The sequence below is a fragment of the Oryctolagus cuniculus genome, chromosome 15 (assembly GCF_051225735.1).
Source record: "Oryctolagus cuniculus isolate XC-2025 breed Fujian yellow rabbit chromosome 15, ASM5122573v1, whole genome shotgun sequence".
NCBI classification, from domain to species: Eukaryota; Metazoa; Chordata; class Mammalia; order Lagomorpha; family Leporidae; genus Oryctolagus; species Oryctolagus cuniculus.
The window spans coordinates 80,820,471-80,844,120 of NC_142881.1; the positions used below are offsets into that span (position 1 = coordinate 80,820,471).

The following is a 23,650-nucleotide window of genomic DNA, read 5'->3' on the forward strand; positions in this document are numbered from 1 at the left end:
TAGGGGGCATTGCGAATCCCGTTTCATCCCCAACCCCCAAAAATGGCGCCTCCCAGCCTAACACCCACCCCCATGACCAGAGCCCATGTTGAAGATGCCCCGGGACCACATCCAGGAGTTCCTGCATGTGCTCCTTCCCCAGTGCCTGGCTCTCTTGACCTGGTGGCCTGTGACTCTGAGCAGGGCTGAGCTTCCCCAGGCCCAGCAGACACAGGAAGGAGCCTGCTGTGCAGACCAGGCAGGCCCTGTCCTGCTGAGGGTGGTCCAAGCTGAGGCTGAGCCTCAGGGCCAGCAAGTGGGGGACAGGGCCAGGGTCAGGGGTTGCAGCAGAAACAAGGGTTGGAGCAGCCATGGTGGCTGCGCCATCCCTAGGGCTCCTCCTAGCCTGATGCCCACCCCCATGTCTAGAGCGCCTGCTGAAGATGTCCAGGGACCACATCCGGGAGTTCCTGCAGGTGACCCTGAAGCAGGCCTGGTCACTGAGCGAGGATGCGGTCATCAGGCAGCTGCGGGCCTCCATGCGTGAGCTGGGGAAGCTCCAGTGCCTCCTGCCTCCCGAAGGTGAGTCCAGCACACGGCCCCATCCCATGCTCCCTTGGGGGAGTCAGTAGTGGGAGTGCCAGGCCCTGGCAGCCCCACCCAGGGACTCACCTCTTCCTAGTCCTCCTTGTCCTCCCCGGGCTCAGCAGTTCTGCTTTCAGGAGCTTCTGACAGCATGGCCTGGCAGGGCCTTGGGCAGCTTCCCTGGATCCTCCTGCGGGGTGGTCCAGCCGGCACTGGATCCCCTTCAGCCATCTGAGGACCCCTGGAAGGCCCAGGTGCCCTGAACCCAGTAGTGGGGGCCGAGTGCACTCCTGTGAGCAGGGTGGGCGCAGAGGCAGGCGCTGGGGGCCCCCGCGGCAGAACCCAAGTGCAGCTGAGTGTGGGCTTTGCAGTCCTAGCCTTGGGCCAACAGAAGTCAGCAGGACCCGGAGCAGCGCTGGCCTCTGGGCTCTGTGGGCAGGGGTTCTTGTCCCCTGCTGACAAGGACCTGAGCACCTGGATCCCCATGAAGAGCAGAGATGGCTTTGTCCCAGCTCTAGAGGCTGGCAGTGGGGGCCCAGGGGCAGGCTGTTCAGACACTTGGAAGTCCCCACTGTGCTTCCAGGTGCTGCCTCCCCTGGGTGCTCTTGAGACAGAAGCAATGACAGCCCAGTTTCACCGGGAAAGGGACTGTGGCCCAGGGGCAGAGGACACAGGGAACCCCTGCCACCTCTTTGGAAACCACATTCCCTGTCCCCGAGGGCCTGGCCAGACCCCGTGTCTGCCCCACACCCCCAGCTCTCACCCCCATCACCTTAGGCTCAGTTCCCTTCCTACAATTCAGGAGGGACTCAGATGTGGGTAACTCAGCCAATGCACTGTTAGGGCCCAGGATTTCAGGTGGGGTAGGTGATGGGGTCCTGAGATGGTGCCAGCAGTCTCCAGAGATGAGAGAGTGAGGTGGGGAGGTCAAGGCCTGTCCAGTCTGTGGGCTTTGGGGGAAGAACCAGAGGTGTCCCTGTCATTCCCATGGCCCAGGCTGCATGCCCCATTCCTTCTGCGGCCAGCAGGCTGGAGGTGTCCTGAGCATCACACCGAGTGATGGGGACCCCAAGGGTCAGGTCAGGGCAGGCACCCTGTAGGCCAATAGTGGCTGTGGAGAAATAAAACCCATCTGTTCTTTTTCCAGAAAAGCCAACCGAAGATGGCAGCCAGACCCTGCAGGTGCCACCTGGCTCTCAGGAGCGCGCTCCCCCACCAGTGTCCATCAAGACCATCGTTGAGCGCAAAGTCTGTCACCCTGCTGCTGCAGCTCCCCAGGAGCCAGCGGAGGCTTCAGCTTCTGTCCCCGGGGAGACCGGTCCTCTCGGATTTGCTGTCCAGGCGGAAACCAAGCAACACACCAAGGAGGAGAAGGGCAGTCGTGGCGAGAGCACCACCCAGCGCCACGGCCAGGGCTCCTCCATGGGGGCCTCAGGGTCAGGGGGCGCCGCCCACCTCTCGGGCCCACAGTGCTCCTGGCTGGACGAGCCAGGCCCCCTCCGGCGCTGGACTTCCCTGACCAAACTCAACGTGACCTTCCAAGATGACTCCGACTCTGAGGACGAGGAGGACTACAGCGGCCTGGAGAAGCAGGAAGAGGACGAAGAGGAGGAGGAAGAGGAGGAAGACCAGGCTGCTGAGTGTCCTGCGTCTCCCTGGCCAAAGCTGCTTCGGGACCTGAGATTCGTCCTGCCCGAGACAATTTTTGAAGAGGACGAGGAGGGAGGCTGTGAAGAGGGTGCCTCCCCAGAGCCCTCGTCCCCAGCCCTGTCTGTGAAGTCCTCAGAGTCTCTGCGTGGCCTGGGCCTCTCGGCCCCACAGAGCTTGCAGAGCAGGGGAGACCTGTCCCGATGGGCGGGCCTCCCAAATCTCAGCCCGCCTGTCAAAGGCGCTAATTTCTGGCCCCTGGAGCTGGGTGGCCAGCAGGGTCTCAGGGCCCCTCCCCCACCTGCCTCAGAGCCCCTGGATCCCGGGCCCATGCAGGCTGTACCAGCCCTGGGAGCAGGGCTGAAGACACCCTGCCTGCATGGGAGCCCCATGCACTCTGGGGACAGGCTGGAGCCTGCAGGAGCCAGCTCTGCACTGGGAGACCAGGCGCATGTGCCCAGCCTGGCTCGAGGCCTCCTTGCTGCCCACTCCATGGAGGAGCTGGATGTGTGTGGGCACCTGGATGGGAAGAACAGCCCACCAGGTGTCCAGCTCAGACGGGCCAGAAGCTTAGCCTGTCTAAGCACAGCGGCCTCCCCGATGGACAAGGCTCCTCTCTGGAGCTCCTCTCCCCCATCCTGAGGCCTCACCCATGCTCATCTCGGCCAAGGAGGCTAGCTTGTCTATGCCCGCCGGCCTCCCTGATGGTCAAGGCTCCTCTCTGGAGCTCCTCTCTCCCTCCCTGAGCTGCCTCACCCTAGCTCAACTAGGCCAGCATCTAGCTTCTCTATGCCTGGTGGCCTCCCGAATTGACAAGGCTCCTCCTCTCTGGAGTTCCTCTCCCCCTCCCTGAGCAGCCTCACCCTAGCTCATCTCGGCCAGCATCTAGCTTCTCTATGCCTGGTGGCCTCCCGAATTGACAAGGCTCCTCCTCTCTGGAGTTCCTCTCCCCCTCCCTGAGCAGCCTCACCCTAGCTCATCTCGGCCAGAATCTAGCTTCTCTATGCCCAGCGGCCTCCCCGATTGACAAGGCTCCTCTCTGGAGCTCCTCTCCCCCTCCCTGAGCGGCCTCACCCCAAGCCAGCCCACTGCCACAGTTGCTATGGGCACCCTCAGAGCAGGAGATGATGTAGGACATGAACCCAGGCACCTGTGGGCTGCCACATACCCCTCCCGCCTTCGTGAGGGAACCCGGGAACTTCTGCCCCTTGTTGATTGTGCATTAAATTGTTTCAGAATGCATCTGATTTTGTGACCCCTGGAGCCGAGCTGCCACACAGGGTCCCTGAGTCCCTTGCAAGAGGCTGGAGGTGCCACAGCCTCCAGATGCAGTCAGAGACCCTGCTCAGGGTGCTCCATCACTTCCTGAGATTGACCTGTGCCCAGCGTGGACCAGGGGAGGACCAGAGGAGCAGCAATGGCTGGGTACATGTGGCCTTTGGGACAGTTCAGGAGTGTGGGCCCAGCCAAGGGACCAGGCCCATGATCACCTCTGTGCACTGTCCTGGGTGTGGGGGCACCAGGTTCCCACTCTTCTTCCCTCTTTGCCTTCTATCCTCCCTGCCCCATCTCACAATCCAGCATCTCATGGCCTGAGCCTTCAAGAGGACCCCAGGGCACTTCTGACCACAGACCAGGATGCCAGTGGGTGGAGGCAGCCCCAGAATGTCCAGGTGGTCCTGGTGGCACACCTAGCTGGTCAGATGCCCACATGCCCTCTAGCAGCTCAGGCCTCCTGGGCTGCTGTCACAGTGGGTTCAGCTTCTCCAGGTCATGCTGTCACTAGGGGTCATTAGCATGGAGAATGTGTCCCCTGATGTTGGGAGAAGAGACTCCTGGCTCAGAGGCTCCTGGCCTGGAGGCTCCACAGGGAAGGAGTCTGGAACCCTACCTTGGGCAGAGAGAGCATCCCAGTTCTCCAAGGGTCCCTGACACTTGTAGCCTCTTCCTCAATCCACACAACCTCCAAAAGGAGACTGGGCCCTGTTCATCAGAAGCCACCTGGGTCATCCCAATGGGGCAGGTTAGGCCATAGCCATTTTCCCCTGGGTCTGGAAGGCCCAGGATTCTCTAGCTGTTGAGTCTGGTTTGGAGTTGACCACTCTGTACTCCGTTCTTGAATGAGCCATGGCTGTGTCACTGGCAGGACCCCAAGGGCTCAGAATCGCTGGTCCCCACAGGGTGCTTTTTGCAGAATCACACTGAGGCCAGAAGCTGACAAGATAGAGGGTGACAAGTGGCTACTGTGCTGATGACTCATCTCTCCAGGCTGGGGAGCCACAGCCATGGGCCAGTCCTGAGCCTGCTCCTGTTCTCCAGTGCTCAGGGCTGGTCTTCTTGTTCCTGGGAACCATAAGGCCATATTTTGGACTTTTCACCTGCTGCTTCTGCTCCTTATCTGGGGGAAGATGTGAGCCTGATGATGAGCTTGCAGGCAAGGTTGCTACAGGGCAGGTGAAGTGGATGGGAAGGCCCCTGTCCAGGTCAAGCCTGTGCTGTGCTCCCTGCTCTGCCCTGGCTTCCTGGGTGGACCGCAGTGTACTCAGAGATGTGCAGGCAGTCCACCTGTCCAGGCACAAGCCCTAAACAGTGTTACTAATGGGAACGCACACCTAGAGACTTTCCTGGTGCCTATGGCCTCGAACCATCCTCCCCAGGTCAGCCATGTGCAGGGTGACCTGCAGGCATCCGTCTCCATTGAAAGCCACCTGCCTTTGGTGACAGTCCTTTGCCCTCTCCTGGAATGGAGATTTCACAAACCTGGTGCTCTTTCTTAAGATTTTCTCCTTTGTATCACTTTGCTTTCTTGTCAAAAGTCTGATAACTGTATTCGTGAAGGTCTCTTCCGGGGTTACCATTCTGACTCTCACCAGTCCCACATTGCCATGATTGGCTGTCTCATAAGTTAGTGAAACTGTGACACGTCAGTCCTCCAGTGTGTTCATCTTCAATTATGGGAGGTGGGATCTTCGGGGTATCTTCATCCCCACATACATTTTAAAATCAGTTTGGTAATTGTAAAACACGTTGATAGGATTTTTTTTAAAGATTTATTTCAAAGAGTTACACAGAGAAAGAGAGGCAGAGAGAGAGAGAAAGAGGTCTTCCATCTGCTGGTTCACTCCTCAATTTGCCACAACAGCTGGAACTGTGCTGATCTGAAGCCAGGAGCCCCAACCTTCATCTGATTCTCCCATAAGGATGGTAGGGGCGCAAGCACTTGGGCCACCATCTACTGCTTTCCCACGCCAGAGTAGAGAGCTAGATTGGAAGAAGAGCAGCCAGGACTTGAAGCAGCGCCTATATGGAATGCCAGCACCCGCTACGCCACAGCACTGGCCCTGTTGATAGGATTTTGATTAAGACTGCGTTGGTCTATCAAGTGAAGAAATACAGCTATCTGGGCTAGATTGAGTCTTCCAATCCATGACCATAGAATGTGTCTCCAAAGGTTTAATTCTTCCTTGAGACTTTTTTAGGAGCTTTGTGGTGATCCTCATAGAGATTTTGCATATTTTGTTGCAAGTATACCTAGATGTTTCTTTTGTTTTGCTACAGAACCTTTTTTTTTATTTCCATGCATAGTTTTCTCATTAGATTCATTTTACAAGAGCCCTCATATGTAGTGCAGTTCTTTTCTCATGTGCTGCTCTACACATCTCAGTTCTGACTTGGTCCTGCTCATGCACTTGCTCATCTTTTTCTCGACACACACACACACACACACACACACCCTCTTTCCTTCCTCTAGATTCACCATGGTGCCTCCCTGCATCGTAAGTAAAACAAAACAAAACAACCACAAAAGTCAAAAACACACCCTCCTGTCTCCTGAGCAGACTAAAACTCTGTTTCAATACACACAATGCCAAGCAAGATTACAGAAGCTGAAGAATTAATCTTCTGTTTCCAACAGATGCTCAAGAAGCAAGAAGTGGGATAATGTTTTTAAGAGAAGGAGAGAGACTGAGAGAGACCTTTCATCCACTGGTTCACTCCCCCAGTGGCTACAACGGCCAGAGCTGGCCCAATCCGAAGCCAAGAGCCTGGAGCTTCTTCTAGTCTCCCATGTGGGCGCAGGGGCTCAGGGACTTGGGCCATCTGCTGCTGCCTTCCCTGGTGCATTAACAGGGAGCTGGATCAGAAGTGGAGCAGCTGGTTTACAAACCGGCTCCCACATGAGATGCTGGCGCTACAGGTTGCAGCTTAACCCTGTGGACCACAGTTTCAGCCTGGGTAATTAGTTGTTTTAAGCTATGACCACCAAAGGAGACTGCTGGCCAATCCCACTTAGATGAATAGGAAATAGGAAATACGAAATGTTCACCAAGTGTCCCTAGTGGCTACCACACCAGGTGTGTGACCCTGGGAAACTGAATGTTACCTGTCTGGGCTTATAAAATGGGATGATAAACAGATTAATTGTAGGACCTTTATGAGAGTGAAATGGAAAAAGGCACCCATCCCCCCTTATTTTTTTAAAGATGTATCTATATTTGAGAGGCAGAGTTACAAAGAGGCAGAGGCAGAGGCAGACAGAGAGAGGTCTTCCATCTGCTGGTTCACTCCCCAGATGGCTTCAATGGCCGGAGCTGTGCCAATCCAAAGCCAGGATCCAGGAGCAGCTTCCTGGTCTCCCACACGGGTACAGGGGCCCAAGGACTTGGGCCATCTTTCTACTGCTTTCCCAGGCCCTCGCAGAGAGCTGGATCAGAAATGAAGCATCCAGGATATGAACTGGTACCTATATGGGATGCCCGCACTGCAGGCAGCACTGGCCCCAGCACCCATCCCGTGTACAGGTAGTGCTAGATGTCACAATTTTTGTTTCTGAGCTTAAAAGAATGCTGAGTTTACTGTTACAGGAAAAACAGAATCAACATGTTTCACAATTTACATTGCAGATCTGCTGCTCTTTTGACAATGTGGTTAATATTTTCAAGTGCAGGAATGTTGGCCCCTCTGGGTTTGTATGGGCATTCGCCTGAGGTGGTGAGGAGGGTTTTCCATTTCCCTCAGACAGCACAAGGGAGCCATGGGCCGCGTTCAACCTAATGCGTCGAGCAATCTGTCCTGTGCTTTACTCTTTTACAAAATGAAATGTGAATGCTTGAAAGATCATTTACATGTGGCCTACTAATTATTTAAGAAAACAACCATTAAACATATTGAGTTAATTAACAGTGCGCACACGATTAACAATGCTTTTTCAACACTAGACGTTAATGGAGTAGATGTCAAATAAATGTAATCCTGCACTTGAGTTAGAATTTCTTTGTTAATTATATTCATTTACAAATTTAAAACAATAATCGCATTCGTTTGAATAAAACAAGGGATTTTAAAAGCGGAAATAACCAAGGGGGTCTTGGCCCTAGGGACAGACTGTAATGGATTAACCTTATTTTCCATCCCCAACAGAGGCCAGAGTAATTACGGACAAAAAAATGACCCGCTACACTCAGGGCTGTCCACAACGGACTCATCCAACCCTTCCGTAAGCATAACTTGTTTTCAGGCTAACTCGCTTGCTAGCATCCAACAGAATGGAATCGTTCTGCAGCTGTGACTCATGTGCCCTTCCCTGGATCCGAGTCCTGCATTGATCCCATGATACAACACACACTCTAAATGAGACACACTGGACACGTCACATGAACCCTCTCCGGGTAGCCCTAGGCTATCTGGTCTCAGGTCACAGAACCCATACCCACGGCAACATTTCACCATCTCAGGACTGTTCCAAGATCATTGGAGTCTTTTTCCACGGGTGGTGACCCAGACACCAGTGCAACAGGGGCATCTGAGGTCATATAGACGTCTCTGCAGTGTCTACTGAGCCACAGGCATAGGAAACATCCTCACTAAAAGCAGCCCAGTCCAGGGTAAACTTGGACAGATCAGTTCCAACACTTGGGAGCTGAGTGGTCTTGGGCAAGATTACATGCCTCAATGTTTCTAAACTTGTAAAATGGGAATCGTATGCTATCATCTACTTCATAGAGCTATGTTGAGGGTTGAAAGGAGATAATCCCTTAAATGTTAACTCCTTGCATTCGTTCTGAATGTGTTTCAGCCCTCAGAATGCAGACAGCTGCAGTGGGTTCATTCAATGTGGAAGGGATCAAGGAAGGAAAGAAAGGAAGAGAGGGGGACATTTCAATGCTTTTGTTGACTGTCCCATGGATCTTCACCCAACAGTAAGAGAAGCTCTCGCTAAAGACAAGAAGTCAAAGGGAAGCAAACAGTGCTAGTTACCACTGAAATCTGGGTTTGGCTCCCAGAGCGTTAGCATGGGAAGGGGGCTGTGGCCGGGAGGGGAATTGGTGTTGATCACCTATATCAAACTTGGCCTTGTGTTTGGTGTTTTACTCAGACTTTTTCTCTTTCTCATGGTTGGTGGGTTTCAAGGCTCTGATATGAACCCATGTCTCTGACTCCATCTCTGATACAGAGCTCCAGAGACTGACATCTAGAGTGAGTCTAGTCCCTGTCAAGTCTCCTTTTGCCTTTTGGGTCTGTTTGCTTCCTGAGACATGGACTCTCCATCCTGTTGGCTATCAGCCTCCTCCATGTGTATCCCTATGTCACAAGGCTCCAGGGGGAGGTTGTTTGACTGCTTGTCCTGGGTGAAAAATCAGAAGTGACCTTGAGTAGACCTCCGTGTGCCAGGTGCCCCCAGACTCAAAACAGTGCATTCATTTGCTTTTTGCTTTGTGCTTTTCTGTTCAGACTGTAGCAGCCTTTAGGATCTCTGTCCACACTGGAAATATTTTGGGCTTCAAGCCCAAAATTAAGCATAAATCACCATCCTGACTATCCACAAAAGAAAACAATTTGAGCTTCTAGATCCAAAATGTTTTTTTTAAGAAACCATGAATATAAAAAAAAAAAAGAGAGAGAAGCAAGATTTCCAGAAATTTCATGTCTCCTGACTTTGATCTCCCTCTTGCCCCGTCTGCTTAATGCCCCCTTGCCCTTTCTCATCCACACGGCCTGGGGAGTTAACAGGAATGATTCGACATGATCCAGACAATCACTTTCTCTGACTGTGAACCTCCTCCAAATGTGGTCATGAGGCTTTCCTTCTGGGGTTTCCACCACTCTCCTCACACTGGGCATTAAGTACCTCTCAGAGCCTCTGACCCCCTAGTCCATCTTCCAAGCAGGCCCTCCTCATCTCTATACCCTAATGCCTTCTTAACCATGCCCGGAATAAGATTGGCTCACACAAATAAATGGCTACACACAGCTGGATTAATGAATCTGGTTTATAAGCTGAGGTGCCATGGACTCCACACAGCTCCAGCCATGCAGGCAAGACACTGCTGGAGAAATCCCAGCGTGGCCTCATTAGGATGAGCACAGATGAGGCTCATTAGTATGTCCCATCCACACTCCAGGAAGGGAATGAGATCTGTTTTGAGCAGCCAGTTAACCCGGCTCCCATCACTGAGTTCATCTGTAGCCATGGGCACAGGGAGGAAGGTCGGCAATTAGCCCGTGATTTGATCAATGCGGGAGCTCATCTTGACAATGCAGACAAAAGGAACCACCTGTTCATCAGCAGCCTTGTCTTTGGCTCTCGTTACAGTTGCTGTCTAAACCTGAAAATTTTCCTTTTGTTCTTGTTTTCTGCTCCTCAGCATTAAACCCTGCTGGAGAGCAGTACTTCTCAAACCCCCATGTGTCTAAGAATCAACCAGGGATGTTGTGAAAATGCACTTCTCATGCAGGAAGCCCGAGGTAGGGCCTGGGATTTGGAGACTGTAGCAGTTCCTAGGTCATGCGCTGTTGCTGCTGGCCCAAAGAAGACACTTAGACTAACAAGGACTGAGAGATGCAGCTCTCAGCCTCAGCTCTGCCCTTGAATCATCTGGAGAGTTCTAATAAGTGCCCATTCCCAGTCCATACCTTAGTCAATTTACATCAAAATCTGGACGAGACCAAGTGTATTTTTGTAAAGATTTATTTATTTATTCCAAAGAGTTACACAGAGAGAGGAGAGGCAGAGAGAGAGAGGTCTTCCATCCGATGGTTCACTCTCCAATTGGTCACAATGGCCGGAGTTGAGCCGATCTGAAGCCAGGAGCCAGGAGCTTCTTCTGAACTCCCACGTGGGTGCAGGGTCCCAAGGACTTGTGCCATCTTCCATTGCTTTCCTAAGCCATGGCAGAGAGCCAGATGGGAAGTACAGCAGCCGGGTCATGAACCAGTGCCCATCTGGGATGCTGGCAGCACAGGCGGAGGCTTAACCTACTATGCCACAGCACGGGCTGGCAATGACCTTTTCAGATTAATTTTTTCACTAGCCATAGTGCCCTTGAGATCTATGCACAGCCTGCTCCCTTTTTATTTCTGCGTAGTATTGCATGGTGTGAGTGTAGCATGGTTTAGCTATTCACCCTCCAAAGGGCATTTGCGCCCTTTCCAATATCACATATAAACTGCTTTGAACATTCCTTAGCTAGCAAGAGTGACCTTGTAGATGTGATTTCAAGGTTAAAGACCTTGGGGCCTACGTAGTGGCAGCACAGTGGGTTAAGCTGCCACCCGTGATGTCAGCATCCCATATTGGAGTGTTAGTTCCAGTCCAGGTTGTCCTGCTTCTGATCCAGCTCCCTGGCAAACTGCCTGGGAGGCAGCACGTGATAGTCCAAGATCTCAGGCCCCTTTCCCCCATGTGGGAGACCTGGATGAAGTTACAGGATCCTGTCTTCAGCCTAACCCCTCCTAGCCCTAGCTGCTGTGGCCGTGTGGGGAGTAAACCAGTGGATAGAAGATCTCTCTCTCTCTCTCTCTCTCTCTCTGCCACTTTGCTTATGAAACAAATAAATAAAATTTGCTTTAAAAAATAATTAAAGACCTTGGTAAGGATATTATCCTGGATAATCCATTTCTTATCACTTGAGTCCTCAGAAGCAAAGGGTCTTTTCCGGGTATGGTGAGAAAGAGAGAGACAGACAGACAGACAGACACTAGGGATAAAAGAAGGGTTAGAGAGAGATGACATTATTGGCATTGAAGATGGTTGAATGGAGTCATAATCCAAGACAGGTACTTCTCCTTGTTAGAAAAGTCAAGGAAAAGAATTCTTTTCCTAGAGTCTCCAGAAAGAGCCCTACTGTCATTTCTTGTCAGTCTGTGTGACCATTCACTGTGTTGGCCCTGTGTGACCACTCGACCCATGAACACTAAGACTTCAAGACAACAAGTCTGCAGCATTTGAGTTTCTTAAGTTTGTTTTGGCAGGAATAGAGAACTACTGGAGCATATTTATAAATTAAATATAAACTTAGTATATGACCCAGTAATCACACCCCCATGTTGTGTTTTCCCATCCCGTCATGTCTATAAAATGTCCATCTGTGTCTGTTACATGAGATACTCAACACTTGATGATAAAACAGGACTTGTGTTTTTGTTCAACTGCCAGCTAACGTAGGTATTTGGAGCATGTTTAAGATAGGTGAGGCTGAGCTAGGCTGTTCTGTAGGGTAAATAGATTAAATGCATTTTCAATATGGAATTTTCAATTTATTATGGGTTTATCCAGAAGTAACATCATAACCCAAAGAGCATCTGTAGTCTAAGTTTGAGTCCTTTGTGAGATCCCAGCTTTGCAGATTATTTCTCAGAGTATATGTAGTTTGTCTTTCTAATCTTTTAACAGGGTCAATTGCAGACAAATGTTTCATTCTAATGAAGCCCATTTTAACACTATTTCCTTTTACAGTCATGCTTTTGGGGTGTAAAAGATGTTTTCTTCTTGCCATGTGTCCTGAAGAATTTCTCCTATGTTTTCCTATAGAAGACTTTTTATTTTATGTTTTCTATTTAAATTTGTGATGCACTTGATTTAATTTAATTTATATATAGGATGTGAGTTTAGGTTAAGATTGTTTTTCTTTTCTTTTTCTTTCTTTCTTTTTTTTTTTTTTTTTGGCCTATATCTGTCCAATTGTTCCAGCACCATTTGTTAAAAGGATGTCTTTCTGCCCTGAAGTATTGTTTCTCCTTTGTCAAAAATCAGTTAGCCGTGTTTGTGTGGAGCTATTTCTTGGATCTCTACTCTGTTCCCTTCATCTGTGTGTCTCCCTTTGCCAATATTATTCCATGCTGTCTTGATTTACGTAGCTATATAACAAATTCTAAAACCAAGCAGACTGATGCTTCCCATTTTATTCTTCTTTTGAAGGAACCATGTAGGACAGGCATTTGGCCTAGCTGATAAGTAACTGCATGCCCTCATCCCACATAGGAGTGCCTGGGATGGAGTCACGCACACCATAGAAGACAGCAGGTATTGGCTCAAGAGTTTGGTTCACTGCCACTTACGTGAGAACTTTGAACTGAATTCCTGCCTTCTAGCTTTGGCTGGTCACTCCCTGATATTTGGGACATTTCAGGAGTGAACCAGCAAAATGGGAGATCTCAATCTCTCTCTCTCTCCCTCTTCCTCTCTTCCTCTCTTTCTCCTCTCCCTCCCCCTCTCCCGCTCTCTTTCTCCAATTTTGTAAACATGGAAAAAGGAGCGATGAGTATGAATTCCAGCCTAATTAGACAGTAAAACATGTCCTAAAACTTCTATGATTAAAATACTGGCAGGCCAATGAAACAATAGGAAATCTGTAAGTAGAAACAATTGCACATGGAAATCAAGTATATGATACAGGAATAATTTCCAAAATACAGAGAAAAGATTAAAATTTAAATTAGCAGCTTTGGTACAGCTGCAGAATGATAAAATTGGATCATTCTTTGTAATGCATATCAGGTTTTCAAATGTATCTCAAATTTTAAATGAAATCATACACCTACCGGAAGAATACATGGATAAATCCATCATAATCTGCGAGTTGGTAAATATTATTATGTTACTCAAAATCCAGAAGCAGCAAATAAATAAGGAATAAAGATATACGTTTTTATATTTTTAAAAGATGTATGATAAGAAACAAATACTACATGTAAGTTAAAGGGCACATTCCATATGGAAAATAAAGAGTCATACTAATAAGGCAAACAAATCTGAATTTTCTTAAAATAGAGATTCAAAAATAGAAAAGAAAAAAGCCACCAACTTTGCAGAAACAGAGGCTAAAGAAACAAACATAATTCACAGGAAAAGAAACGCAAATGACTTGTAATCATATGAAAAGATGCTCAAGCTTGTTTATACAGTGAGGGAAATGTAAATTAAAATTATTATGAGATATTATTTTCAACCACCAAAATGGAAAAAAAAAATCCTCCTAGTTGCCCAATATAGCCTGGTACGAATCTGTGTGGTGTAGGCACTCTCTTACAGCACCAGCAGAAAGCAAAGGGCTCATTCTCTTTGGAGGGGGACTTTGGCGATACCTAGAAAATTACATAGGCCCATTTACCCTTGGACCCAGCAATTCTACTTCTAGACTCTCTCCTGAAGGTACACACACTACAGTAATTACAATTTTATAACTTAAAGACTTGATCTTGTTATTGAATGGCCAAATAAAAAAGCAATCTACCATAATCTCACAAATTGGCTTTTTAAAAATATTTTAATACCATCTTTCCTCATTATTCCAAATTCAGAATAAAACAAGTATCACTCCTAAGGGTGTATGTAGCTCGTGTACTTCTTAATATCTCTGTCCCACATCAACCCACACATACAGACATTTTGAGAATTCTTAGACTGCACGTGGGAATCTATCATTGTAGGGCAAGAGAAGGAATGATCTGGGTTATGCACCACAGAAAAGTACTGTAACCAGTGAGCTGAGGACCATGGGTAGAACTGAGGTTACAGGGTGGCTGAAGAACATCCACACAGCCTTTCTTAAGTGGAGGGAAAAGGAAGTGTGTCCTTCTGTTAAAAGAAAAATGTATTTTTGGTCTCCATTATCAAGCATGGCTCTTATCCAAAATCAACTGAAGACATTTAAATCTTATTTTGCTTGTGTGTTGTCCTAAGCATTAGTTTGGGTGATAAAAAGTTAATGCTAGGATTATGGAACCTACCTCCTTACTATATAGATGACTACAACCTGAACTTGGGCAAGTGAAGCCCTGGGGTGCAGCACTTAAGGAACCGGTGCTCACAGTATTATGAAGGTGCAGGGCCAGCCCCAAGGTGAGTGCCTTCTGTACTTCTGCGCCTTGAGCACTTTATTCATCTTGCCTTAGGGTGAGCTCTAAAATGGATGCCCACAGAGACAAAAGGCTTGCTCAGCTCATAGCTCATATGGTTAACTGGTGACAGCAGAATTAACACAAGTTCTCTAAAGAAGTCTGGAGTCTGCCACCTCCACCCTTGCCCCTGTTCCAAGGAAAAGCCTAAAGACAGAGCGGTCAGCCCCTCAGTCTGTATCAGACCAAGGGCTCCTACTTGGTATTGGCAGAGTGACCAACAAGAGCACACCGAGACTTCATCTGCAGCAAGACTGTCACTCCATTCATGTAGTAGGAAAATGTACATCAGGTGAATCAAGTAAGCCAAAAGAATATGTGTCATCTACATTGACAGCCAAGACACTTTTTAAAGTGCTAATGAAATTATTATGAACAGTGACTTTGCTAGTGAACAAACCATTCCTCTCACTGATCAAAACACATGGAAAAATCTCCCGGGAAGAAAGTACTTCCATTTTGAATACGGCCTTTGTTATGAAGTTCAAAGAAACAGTCCTGCATTTTCAAGAATATGCTAAAACTCAGAGTTTTCAAGCAAATAGATGCAACAATCCTTATTTACCCAAGAGAAATGAAAACTCGTGTTCACACACAAAAAAATCTGTATATGAATATTTATAGGGTCTTTATTCTTAATCACCAAAAAGCCTGGAAGTAATGGAACTGTCCTTCAGGGAATGAACGGACAAGCAGATTCTGGCACATTGATATACTGGAATACTACAGAGAAACAAAAAGGATTGAACTACCGATGTTATATGAGACAACTTGGATGAATCTCAAGTGCAACACACAGAGTAGAAGAAAACTGACCCAAAAAGATGACATTGCAGAACAGAAAAAAATTCATAGGAGAGAAGATAGACCAGTGATCACCGGGATTGGAAGTTGAGGAAAGGATTGACCACAAAGAGACTGAGGAAGTTCTTGCATTGATAGAACCGTTTCTTACATCTTGTCTATAGTGTTAGTCGATGGGCTGAATATATTTCTGAAAGGTCACAGAATAACAAGGATACCTTTCATTGTAGAGCACATTTTGATAACTTCTTTAGTATAACTGCTTTCTTTTGTAATTCTGTATATTTCATTTCAGACATCTAAAACAAAATACTTGGAATGCCTACATTTCATCTTGAAGTGTGTGGGTTTGGGTCCTGGCTCCACGTGCAATTCCAGCTTCCTGCCATTTCAGACCCTGGGAGGCAGTAGTGGTGGCTCAAGGACTTGGGTCCCTGACACCCATGTGGGAGATCTGGGTTGGGTTCCTAACTCCTGGCTTCAGTCTAGACCAGCACTGGTTTTTGTGGATATTTGTACAGTGAAACAATAGGTTCTCTGTCTTTTGAACAAATACATTTTTTAAAAAAAATAAAAATTTACTGTGAGAAGAGCTCCATGAAATTCACCAGACTTTCAAAAGGGTCCATGAGGAAAAAAGACAGTAAGAATCTCTGTAAAATGAGGCATTGTCCTTGGCTGCTACCTTTGGTGGTGCTGAGCTCTACCTTCCACTCCTGACAACTTTGCTCAACCTGAGCCATTTCTTAAGAGATTCACAGAGGAGGAACGTGACGTGTACGTGGGTGTGTACATGCATGTTGAGGTGGATTCGTTCTGAGAGGAGAAGTGTGGTGGGGGCAAGAGGCGCAGAATCACCACATAGACCCTGGGAGTTGGGTGAAAGCAGGCCAGAGGAGAGCAGCTTGCACACTCGTTTATTTCACTTGGTACAGCAGCTTATATAGCTGAGGCAGCCAATCCAGTCAAGGGGTGGTTTATGCCCTAACCAATCACTGCCTGTTGCCAGGCAGGCTCCTTTGCCAGGTGGGTTTCAAAGCCCTTCCTGAGTAACTGATGCTCGCTTGCCAGTGGCCATCTTGGCATGGCCTTCTCATTACACCACATTTCCCCCATTTTGTTTACTTCTGAGCAACAGGAGGCATGATTCTTGGCCATACTATTGTTGACCCCGTTTTGATGTGGTCTCCGTATGCAGCTGTGCCTGTCTTAGGTTGTCCCCCAGGGGATCTTACCCGTCATTGACTAACCAGCGCTCAAAACAGGAGACCACAGGAGTGCTTGCTCAGATGGGGGTAGGAATGAGGAACAGTGGTAATCAGGAATAGCATGACAGCACACAGGCTATTCGTTGTTTGAATGACTGACCAGAGCTAAGTGGGGTATAAAGCAGTAGTGGATGTGGCTATGGGCAGTCCCTCAGGGTAGGATGATAGGGCAGCAGCTTGACAATCAGTACAGGTGTGTCCACTAATAAAGCGGACTCTCAGTCTTGTTCAGCTGGTTCTGGTTGACTGTCAGTTGCAGGCTTGATGTTTCTGGCTGCTACCCAAATGGGCTGTCCTGCATTCTCTGGAAACCTCAAATAGCTAAAGCTGGGGCATCACAATACCAAATTTCAAGACATACTGCAGGGCAGTTATAATCAAAACAGCCTGATACTAGTACAAAAACAGATACATTGACCAATGGCACAAAACAGAAATACCAGAAATCAATCCAAACATCTACAACCAACTTATATTTGATCAAGAAGCTAACACCAATCCCTGGAGCAAGGACAGTCTCTTCAACAAATGGTGCTGGGAAAACTGGATTTCCACATGCAGAGGTATGAAGCAAGACCCCTACCTTACACAAAAATCCACTCAACATGGATTAAAGATCTAAATCTATGACCTGACACCATCAAATTATTAGAGAACACTGGAGAAACCCTGCAAGACATTGGCATAAGCAAAGAGTTCTTGGAAAAGACCCCAGAGGTACTGGCAGTCAAAGCCAAAATTGACATTTGGGATTACATCAAATTGAGAAGTTTCTGTATGGCAAAAGAAACAGTCAGGAAAATGAAGAGGCAATTGACAGAGTGGGAAAAATTATTTGCAAACTATACAATTGATAAAGGATTGATAACCAGAATCTACAAAGAGATCAAGAAACTCCACAACAACTAAACAAACAACCCAGTTAAGAGATGGGCCAAGGACCTCAATAGACATTTTTCAAAAGAGGAAATCCAAATGGCCAACAGACACATGAAAAAATGTTCAGGATCACTAGCCCTCAGGGAAATGCAAATCAAAACCACAATGAGGTTTCACCTCCCAGTTAAAATGGCTTTCATAGAGAAATCAACAAACAACAAATGCTGGAGAGGATGTGGGAGAAAAGGTACCCTAATCCACTGTTGGTGGGAATGCAAACTGAAAAAGCCACTATGGAAGACAGTTTGGAGGTACCTCAGAACCCTGAACATAGTCCTACCATACGACCCAGCCATGCTACTCCTTGGAATTTATCCAAGGGAAATGAAATCAGCAAATAAAAGAGTTATCTGCATCTCCATGTTTTTTGCAGCTCAATTCACAACAGCTAAGACACAGAATCAACCTAAATGCCCATCAACAGAATACTGGTTAAAGAAATCATGGAATATGGACTCTATGGAATACTACACATCAGTAAAAAAAGATAAAATCCGGCTGGCGCCGCAGCTCACTAGGCTAATCCTCCGCCTTGCGGTGCCGGCACACCAGGTTCTAGTTCTGGTTGGGGTGCCAGATTCTGTCCTGGTTGCCCCTCTTCCAAGCCAGCTCTCTGCCGTGGCCAGGGAGTGCAGTGGAGGATGGCCCAAGTGCTTGGGCCCTGCACCCCACGGGAGACCAGGAGAAGCACCTGGCTCCTGCCTTCGGATCAGCGTGGTGCACCAGCCGCAGCGCGCCAGCTGCGGCGGCCACTGGAGAGTGAACCAATGGCAAAGGAAGACCTTTCTCTCTGTCTCTCTCTCTCACTGTCCACTCTGCCTGTCCAAAAAAAAAAGTTACCTGATTTTTCTATTTTCTGTCGCCTCTTCCCCACTTTACAAGGAAAATCACTTTGAAAGAAAAAGTGCAGGCTGGTGTGGTGCACAGCAGGTTAAGCCACTGCCTGCAACACTAGCATCCCATACATGCCTGAGAAAGCAGCAGAGGACAGCTCAGTGCTTGGTGCTTGGGCTCCTGCCACCCACATGGGAGACCCAGAAGAAGCTCCTTGCCCCTGGCTTTGGCCTGCCCAACCCCAGCTGTTGTGCTCATTTAGGGAGTGAATCAGTGGATGGAAGACCTCCCTCTCTGTCTCTTCCTCTCTCTAACTTTGCCTTACAAATAAATAAAAGTAAATCTTTAAAAAAATAAAAAAGAACAAATTGCTTTTATTCTTTTCCATCATCCTATATTTATCCACTTTTTGCTCTTTAAGCCACGTTTTGATTTTAGTTTCGTGTTCTTCAGCCCTTCTTGGTCTACAATACCAATCTCCTCTGATCAGCTCCCAGGAACTCACTCTCTGTGAAGGAAGGAAGGGCTGCCTGATTCTAGAGTCTAACCCCAGTTAAGACCTTTAACCAAATGTGTTGTCACTTCATTTTCTGATAATTCTCTGCAGTAGACTGGCTTCACATTCCATGTGCTCCCGGATCTCCCTTAGCACCCCTGAACTTTCTGAAGGATAATCCGATCCCTAGTGAGAAGGACTGGGAAAGCGAATAAAAGTAAACTGAGCACTGTAGCAGAGTGAGAAATCAGACATAGGGACTTCTCGATGATTTCCTGGAGTTAACATCACTGAAAGATGAAACTTCAGAGGTTGGGCTGAATTCAGGTTCTGAAGTAGCTGGCTGAGACTGAGGAGGAATAAACCCAGAGTCAACATTCCCCAGTGTTGGAATAATCCCTGTGAAGTGTGATGTTATATATACAGTGCTCAAGAAGGAGTCCAGAGACTTTCACTCCTAAATATGGTACCCTGGCTTGCTGCCTATTTTAAACTATAGGGACCTAGAGCAGAGCGGGTGTCAGGAGAGACTTCCTCTCATGTCTCCTTTTGTGCTAAATTCTGGACCCCCAAAGAAGAATCTAATTACCTCTGGTCCCTCTGCTGAGTTTTCATCAACTGAAACTCATATGGCAGGAAGAAAGAGTGAAGTCTGTCAACCTATCTGGGGCGACTTTTGTCACACTCTCTTGTCTCTACTTGAGCCCATTCTGTATCACAAAAAGAATCTTGTGTTACCCCTTGTCTATCCTGCAGGTCCGGTGGGTGGACTTTGTCCCAGGCGACTGTGTGTGTCTTCAAGCCCTATGAATTCCCTGAAACTCATCTACTAGTCTCCTCTAAGTTGTCTATCTGCTCCATTCTCCTCCTCCCCTGGGGACAAGGGATATACAGGCTTCTGAAATGCTATGGTTTGATGGCACAGGGCTCCCAGGACTCATGCAGACATGTTAGCCCCACGGTCATAAGTTCGTGGTATTAAGGGAGTAAAAGATTGATACCACTAAGGTGTATGAGAGGTGAGCCTGCTGGGGGGTCCTTGGGTCACTGTGAGCATGCTTCAGGTCGTTTTCATGAGAGTGCTGGCTACAAAAGCCAGGTTGGGCCTACCTGCTCCCTCTCTGCTTCCTGGTTCACCTTGTGATGGATTCTTTCTCGGTGTCAACATCTTGAATCCCTGGCCTTGACACATGGCCAACCTGAGACTGTGAGTTGAAATCAGCTGCCTTTCCTTTTAGTAATAAGATGACCAGTATACAAAACTGAGAGTGGGAGTGGGGTCATCACTGTAACAAAAACCCAAAAACTTGGGGGAAGCTTTGGAATTGGTTTACTGGAAAAAGTTTGGGGGAAGAAAAGGTTTACTGGAAAAGAATTTGAGGGAGGGGCCGGCACTGTGGTGTGGTAGGTAAGGCCACCACCTGTGGTGCCAGCATCCCCTATGGGTGCCAGTTTGTGTCCCGGATGCTCCACTTCCCTTCCAGCTCTCTGCTATGGCCAGGGAAAGCAGCAGAATATGGCCCAAGTCCTTGGGCCCCTGCACTCGCATGGGAGATGTGGAGGAAGCTCCTGGCTCTTGGCTTTGGATCAGCACAGCTCCGGCCATTGTGGCCATTTGGGGAGTAAACCAGTGGATGGAGGACCTCTCTCTCTCTCTCTCTCTCTGTCTTTCAAATAAACAAATAAATCTTTAAAAAAATAAAAAAGATCTTGGGGGAGCCAGCTAGAGAAAGCCTCAAGTGCCATAAGCTGAGATCAGGGCAATTTTAACAAGGGCCTGGAAGAACAACAAAAGCCGTGCTGATGAGGTTTCAGAAGGAAATGAGGATGCAGCAGGGAACTGAAGTAAGGCCCCTGGTAGCCTCACTGTGCCCAACCCTGATACTGTGTGGGAGGCTAAACTTCAAGATGTGGATCCGTTTGCAGAGGCTACTGGAAGGCAGCAAAGGGCTCCGGCTTTGGCATGGGTGCTGCTGACTGTATTCTAGCTCAACATGTGAACTATCCTGAACACATGCTCCACCCAACAGCCCACCCAGTCTTGGAGTGTGAACTTCCAAAACCAGGAGCCAAATTAACCTACTTCCTTCATGAGGAGCTTCTATCGGGTATCTTGCTGTAGTCAAGAAAAGCTGACAAACAGATAAATCATGTCAGGCTAGTAGGTCATCACCATGATGGCCTCCATGCAGGTGACAACTTCTGTATCTGTCTATCTTCAGTTCCTCTCAGTGAACCTTCACAGGGAGGAGAGAATGCTTCCCTTTCACCCCTACCCCTGAGACTCGTCTTTGGCTGGAGCTGGCATTCATTAGTTGTTTCCTAACTATTCCACCAATAAGAACTTGAGTCAATAGTGAGAAAATTCTTAATTTTTTAAAAAATTTACTCACTTGAAAGGCAGAGTTAAAGAAAGAGAGACAGACAGTGAGAGAGAAAAAGAGAGACAGACAGACAGACAGATCTATCCATTGGTTCATTCCCCAAATGGCTGCAATGGTTGAGACTGGGCCAGACCAAAGCCAGGAGTCTGGAATAATATCTGGGTCTCCTATATGGGTGCAGTGGCAGCAGATGGGAAACTGAGCATCCAGGACTTGAACTGGCATCCATTTATGATGCCAGCATTGCAGGCAATGGCTTAATGTACCATACCACAACACCAGCCCCAGAAGTTTCTTAATTTAAACTGCTTATTTCTTTATATAGTTATTTATAAATTTATCTTATTTATATTTAAATATTTGCTACAGCGTGTGGTAGTTGTGTAGACAAAATCTCCATTACTCATTGCAATCATTCATTTTCAGGAAATACTGAGGGTTCATCATGTGCTCAACACCGATGTGGCTATGAGAGAGGCAGCAGCAGACTAGCTGTGCCCGCACCTGTATTCACAGAATTTACACTCTCCAGCCCTGGGAAGTGAGTGGCTGCACAGGTACAGATGTCCCAAGTGTGTGACCATCAGGAGTGATGCCCACGGCAGGCAGCTGCTGGACACCATGGGGCAGGTCCAGAGTTAGGTCAGGGGAAGGTGAACGCTAGGGCATCACCCCTGCTTTCCCAGGGAAAGTGCTCTGCTGCTTTCCTCAAGCTTCAGGGTTCAGTGGAGCCAGCTCTGGGAAGACAGATAAATTTAAACAGGAAGACTTAACCAGAGACATCAAGTTTTATCTAGGGTGTATATGAGCTCCATATCATTTAAAATGCATAACAAAATTCTGTCATGCATAGGACGTTGAGTAGGCTGCTGACTTGAGCACAGGGGTCGAATGCCTTTCTCTCCATTAGAAGGACTGATGGGTCATAAACATGCAGGAAATTTTCATCAGCCCTGGGTTGCAATCAAAAGTGAAAAATCAACTTGAGAGATTTACAAGCTACACCTTATTGTCACTGAGGGGAAAATAAAGAGGCATGCCTGCAGCCTGCATCTCCACAGGGGCATCACATGGCTGATACAGCATTAGTTAGAGTGAGTTGAGAACATCTTGGCTGCCTGGGATTTTCAGACTCCAAGAGAAGGGAGTCTCACACCAGAGGGAGAAGGGTAAAGAAAGGCCCCATGCCCAGAAATGAAGCACAACTGTCCTCATGAGGCTGGAGTATGTGCCCCTTACCACCTCAGAGAGAGGCAAGCCTAGGAGGCAGGAACAGCTAGAGGCAGCTCTCCTGTTCTGTTTCTTTTCTGTGCTATGCACCCCCAGGGCCATGAACTTGGAGAAAGCAGTCCGTATAGGCAGTGAGCAGCAGAACCAGCAAGAAGGACCCCCAGCCAGCACACACTCCATAGGGACTACCAGTGATGCAATTCAAGGGAAGCCGACTGAGGCACGGACTTAAGTAACTACCCAGTAGTCTCTAGTGAGATATTCAAAGGGTCTTCAAAATTTTCATGGAAAGTAAGTTTTAAGGAAAAACTATGCATAAGCTGCAAAATTTATCTGCACCAAAATAAACTCATACTAACTTATTATACTGTGTCTGAGTACAATCTAGTTCGAGGCCCTAGGAAAGATCAAACATCACTTTGAATCAGGCACCGAATCAGAGCAGCATGGATTCTGCTAAAATTGAGGCAAGAACAAATGCCAAGTTTATGAAGGTTGGGGAGAATGGTGAAATTAAGACAACGCTCCAGTGGAATTAGCAATTTACAAATGGTAAATTATTTCAAAAAAGTACAAGAGGATGTTGAAGATAAACCCACAGCAGAAGACTATGCACATGAATCTGCAAAGAAGCAATTAAACTTATTCAAGCCCTACTTGACGAAGACACACAACTGACAGCAGAACCAGCAGCCAACACTGCAGACACCTCAACTCGTTCAGCTTAAACAGCTCTGGCCCCAAAAAGAAAAGTGCAGCAAACTTTCCACTTAACAGGTGCCAGAATGTGGCATCCAACTCGGCTGCAGACAAAAGCGGAACTTTCAGTGGAAACTTTAAATAAGCTACACCAAGATTCTGAAGCATTTCTTTGAAGAGTTATAACAGGAGATGAAACCTGGCTTTACCTGAAGGACTCTGAAGACAAAGCACAGCTAGAGAAGTGGCTACCAAGAGGTGGACGTGGTCCAGTCAAAGCAAAAGGGACCTGTGTGTTCCATATCTAACAGTCCACCTTGCACATGACCACATTTTCTTTTTCTTTTATTTACTTTTTTTTTTTTTTTTTTTTGACAGGCAGAGTGGACAGTGAGAGAGACAGAGAGAAAGGTCTTCCTTTTGCCGATGGTTCACCTTCCAATGACTGCCGCGGGTGGCACTCTGTGGCTGGCGCACCGCGCTGATCCAAAGGCAGGAGCCAGGTACTTATCCTGGTCTCCCATGGGGAGACTTGGGCCATCCTCCACTGCACTCCCAGGCCACAGCAGAGAGCTGGCCTGGAAGAGGGACAACCGGGACAGAATCCG

General features: G+C 47.8%; 1 protein-coding gene and 1 long non-coding RNA gene across 2 annotated transcripts in view; one reads left to right on the forward strand and one right to left on the reverse strand.

Annotated features, from left to right (window-relative positions):
* Positions 1 to 422: 422 nt before the first annotated feature.
* LOC149122103 (uncharacterized) lies at positions 423 to 10,083 on the forward strand. Its single transcript, XM_089313635.1, has 2 exons — positions 423 to 561; positions 1,712 to 10,083. The coding sequence occupies exons 1-2, from the start codon at positions 423 to 425 to the stop codon at positions 2,851 to 2,853; spliced, it is 1,281 nt and encodes a 426-aa protein (XP_089169761.1). The 3' UTR covers positions 2,854 to 10,083.
* A 2,062-nt stretch (positions 10,084 to 12,145) lies between these two features.
* Positions 12,146 to 23,650, reverse strand: part of LOC149122104 (uncharacterized) — a 54,220-nt gene continuing 42,715 nt past the window's right edge. The window contains exon 7 of the long non-coding RNA XR_016221757.1: positions 12,146 to 16,764. This is a non-coding gene — a long non-coding RNA (uncharacterized LOC149122104). The remainder of the gene's footprint in view (positions 16,765 to 23,650) is intronic.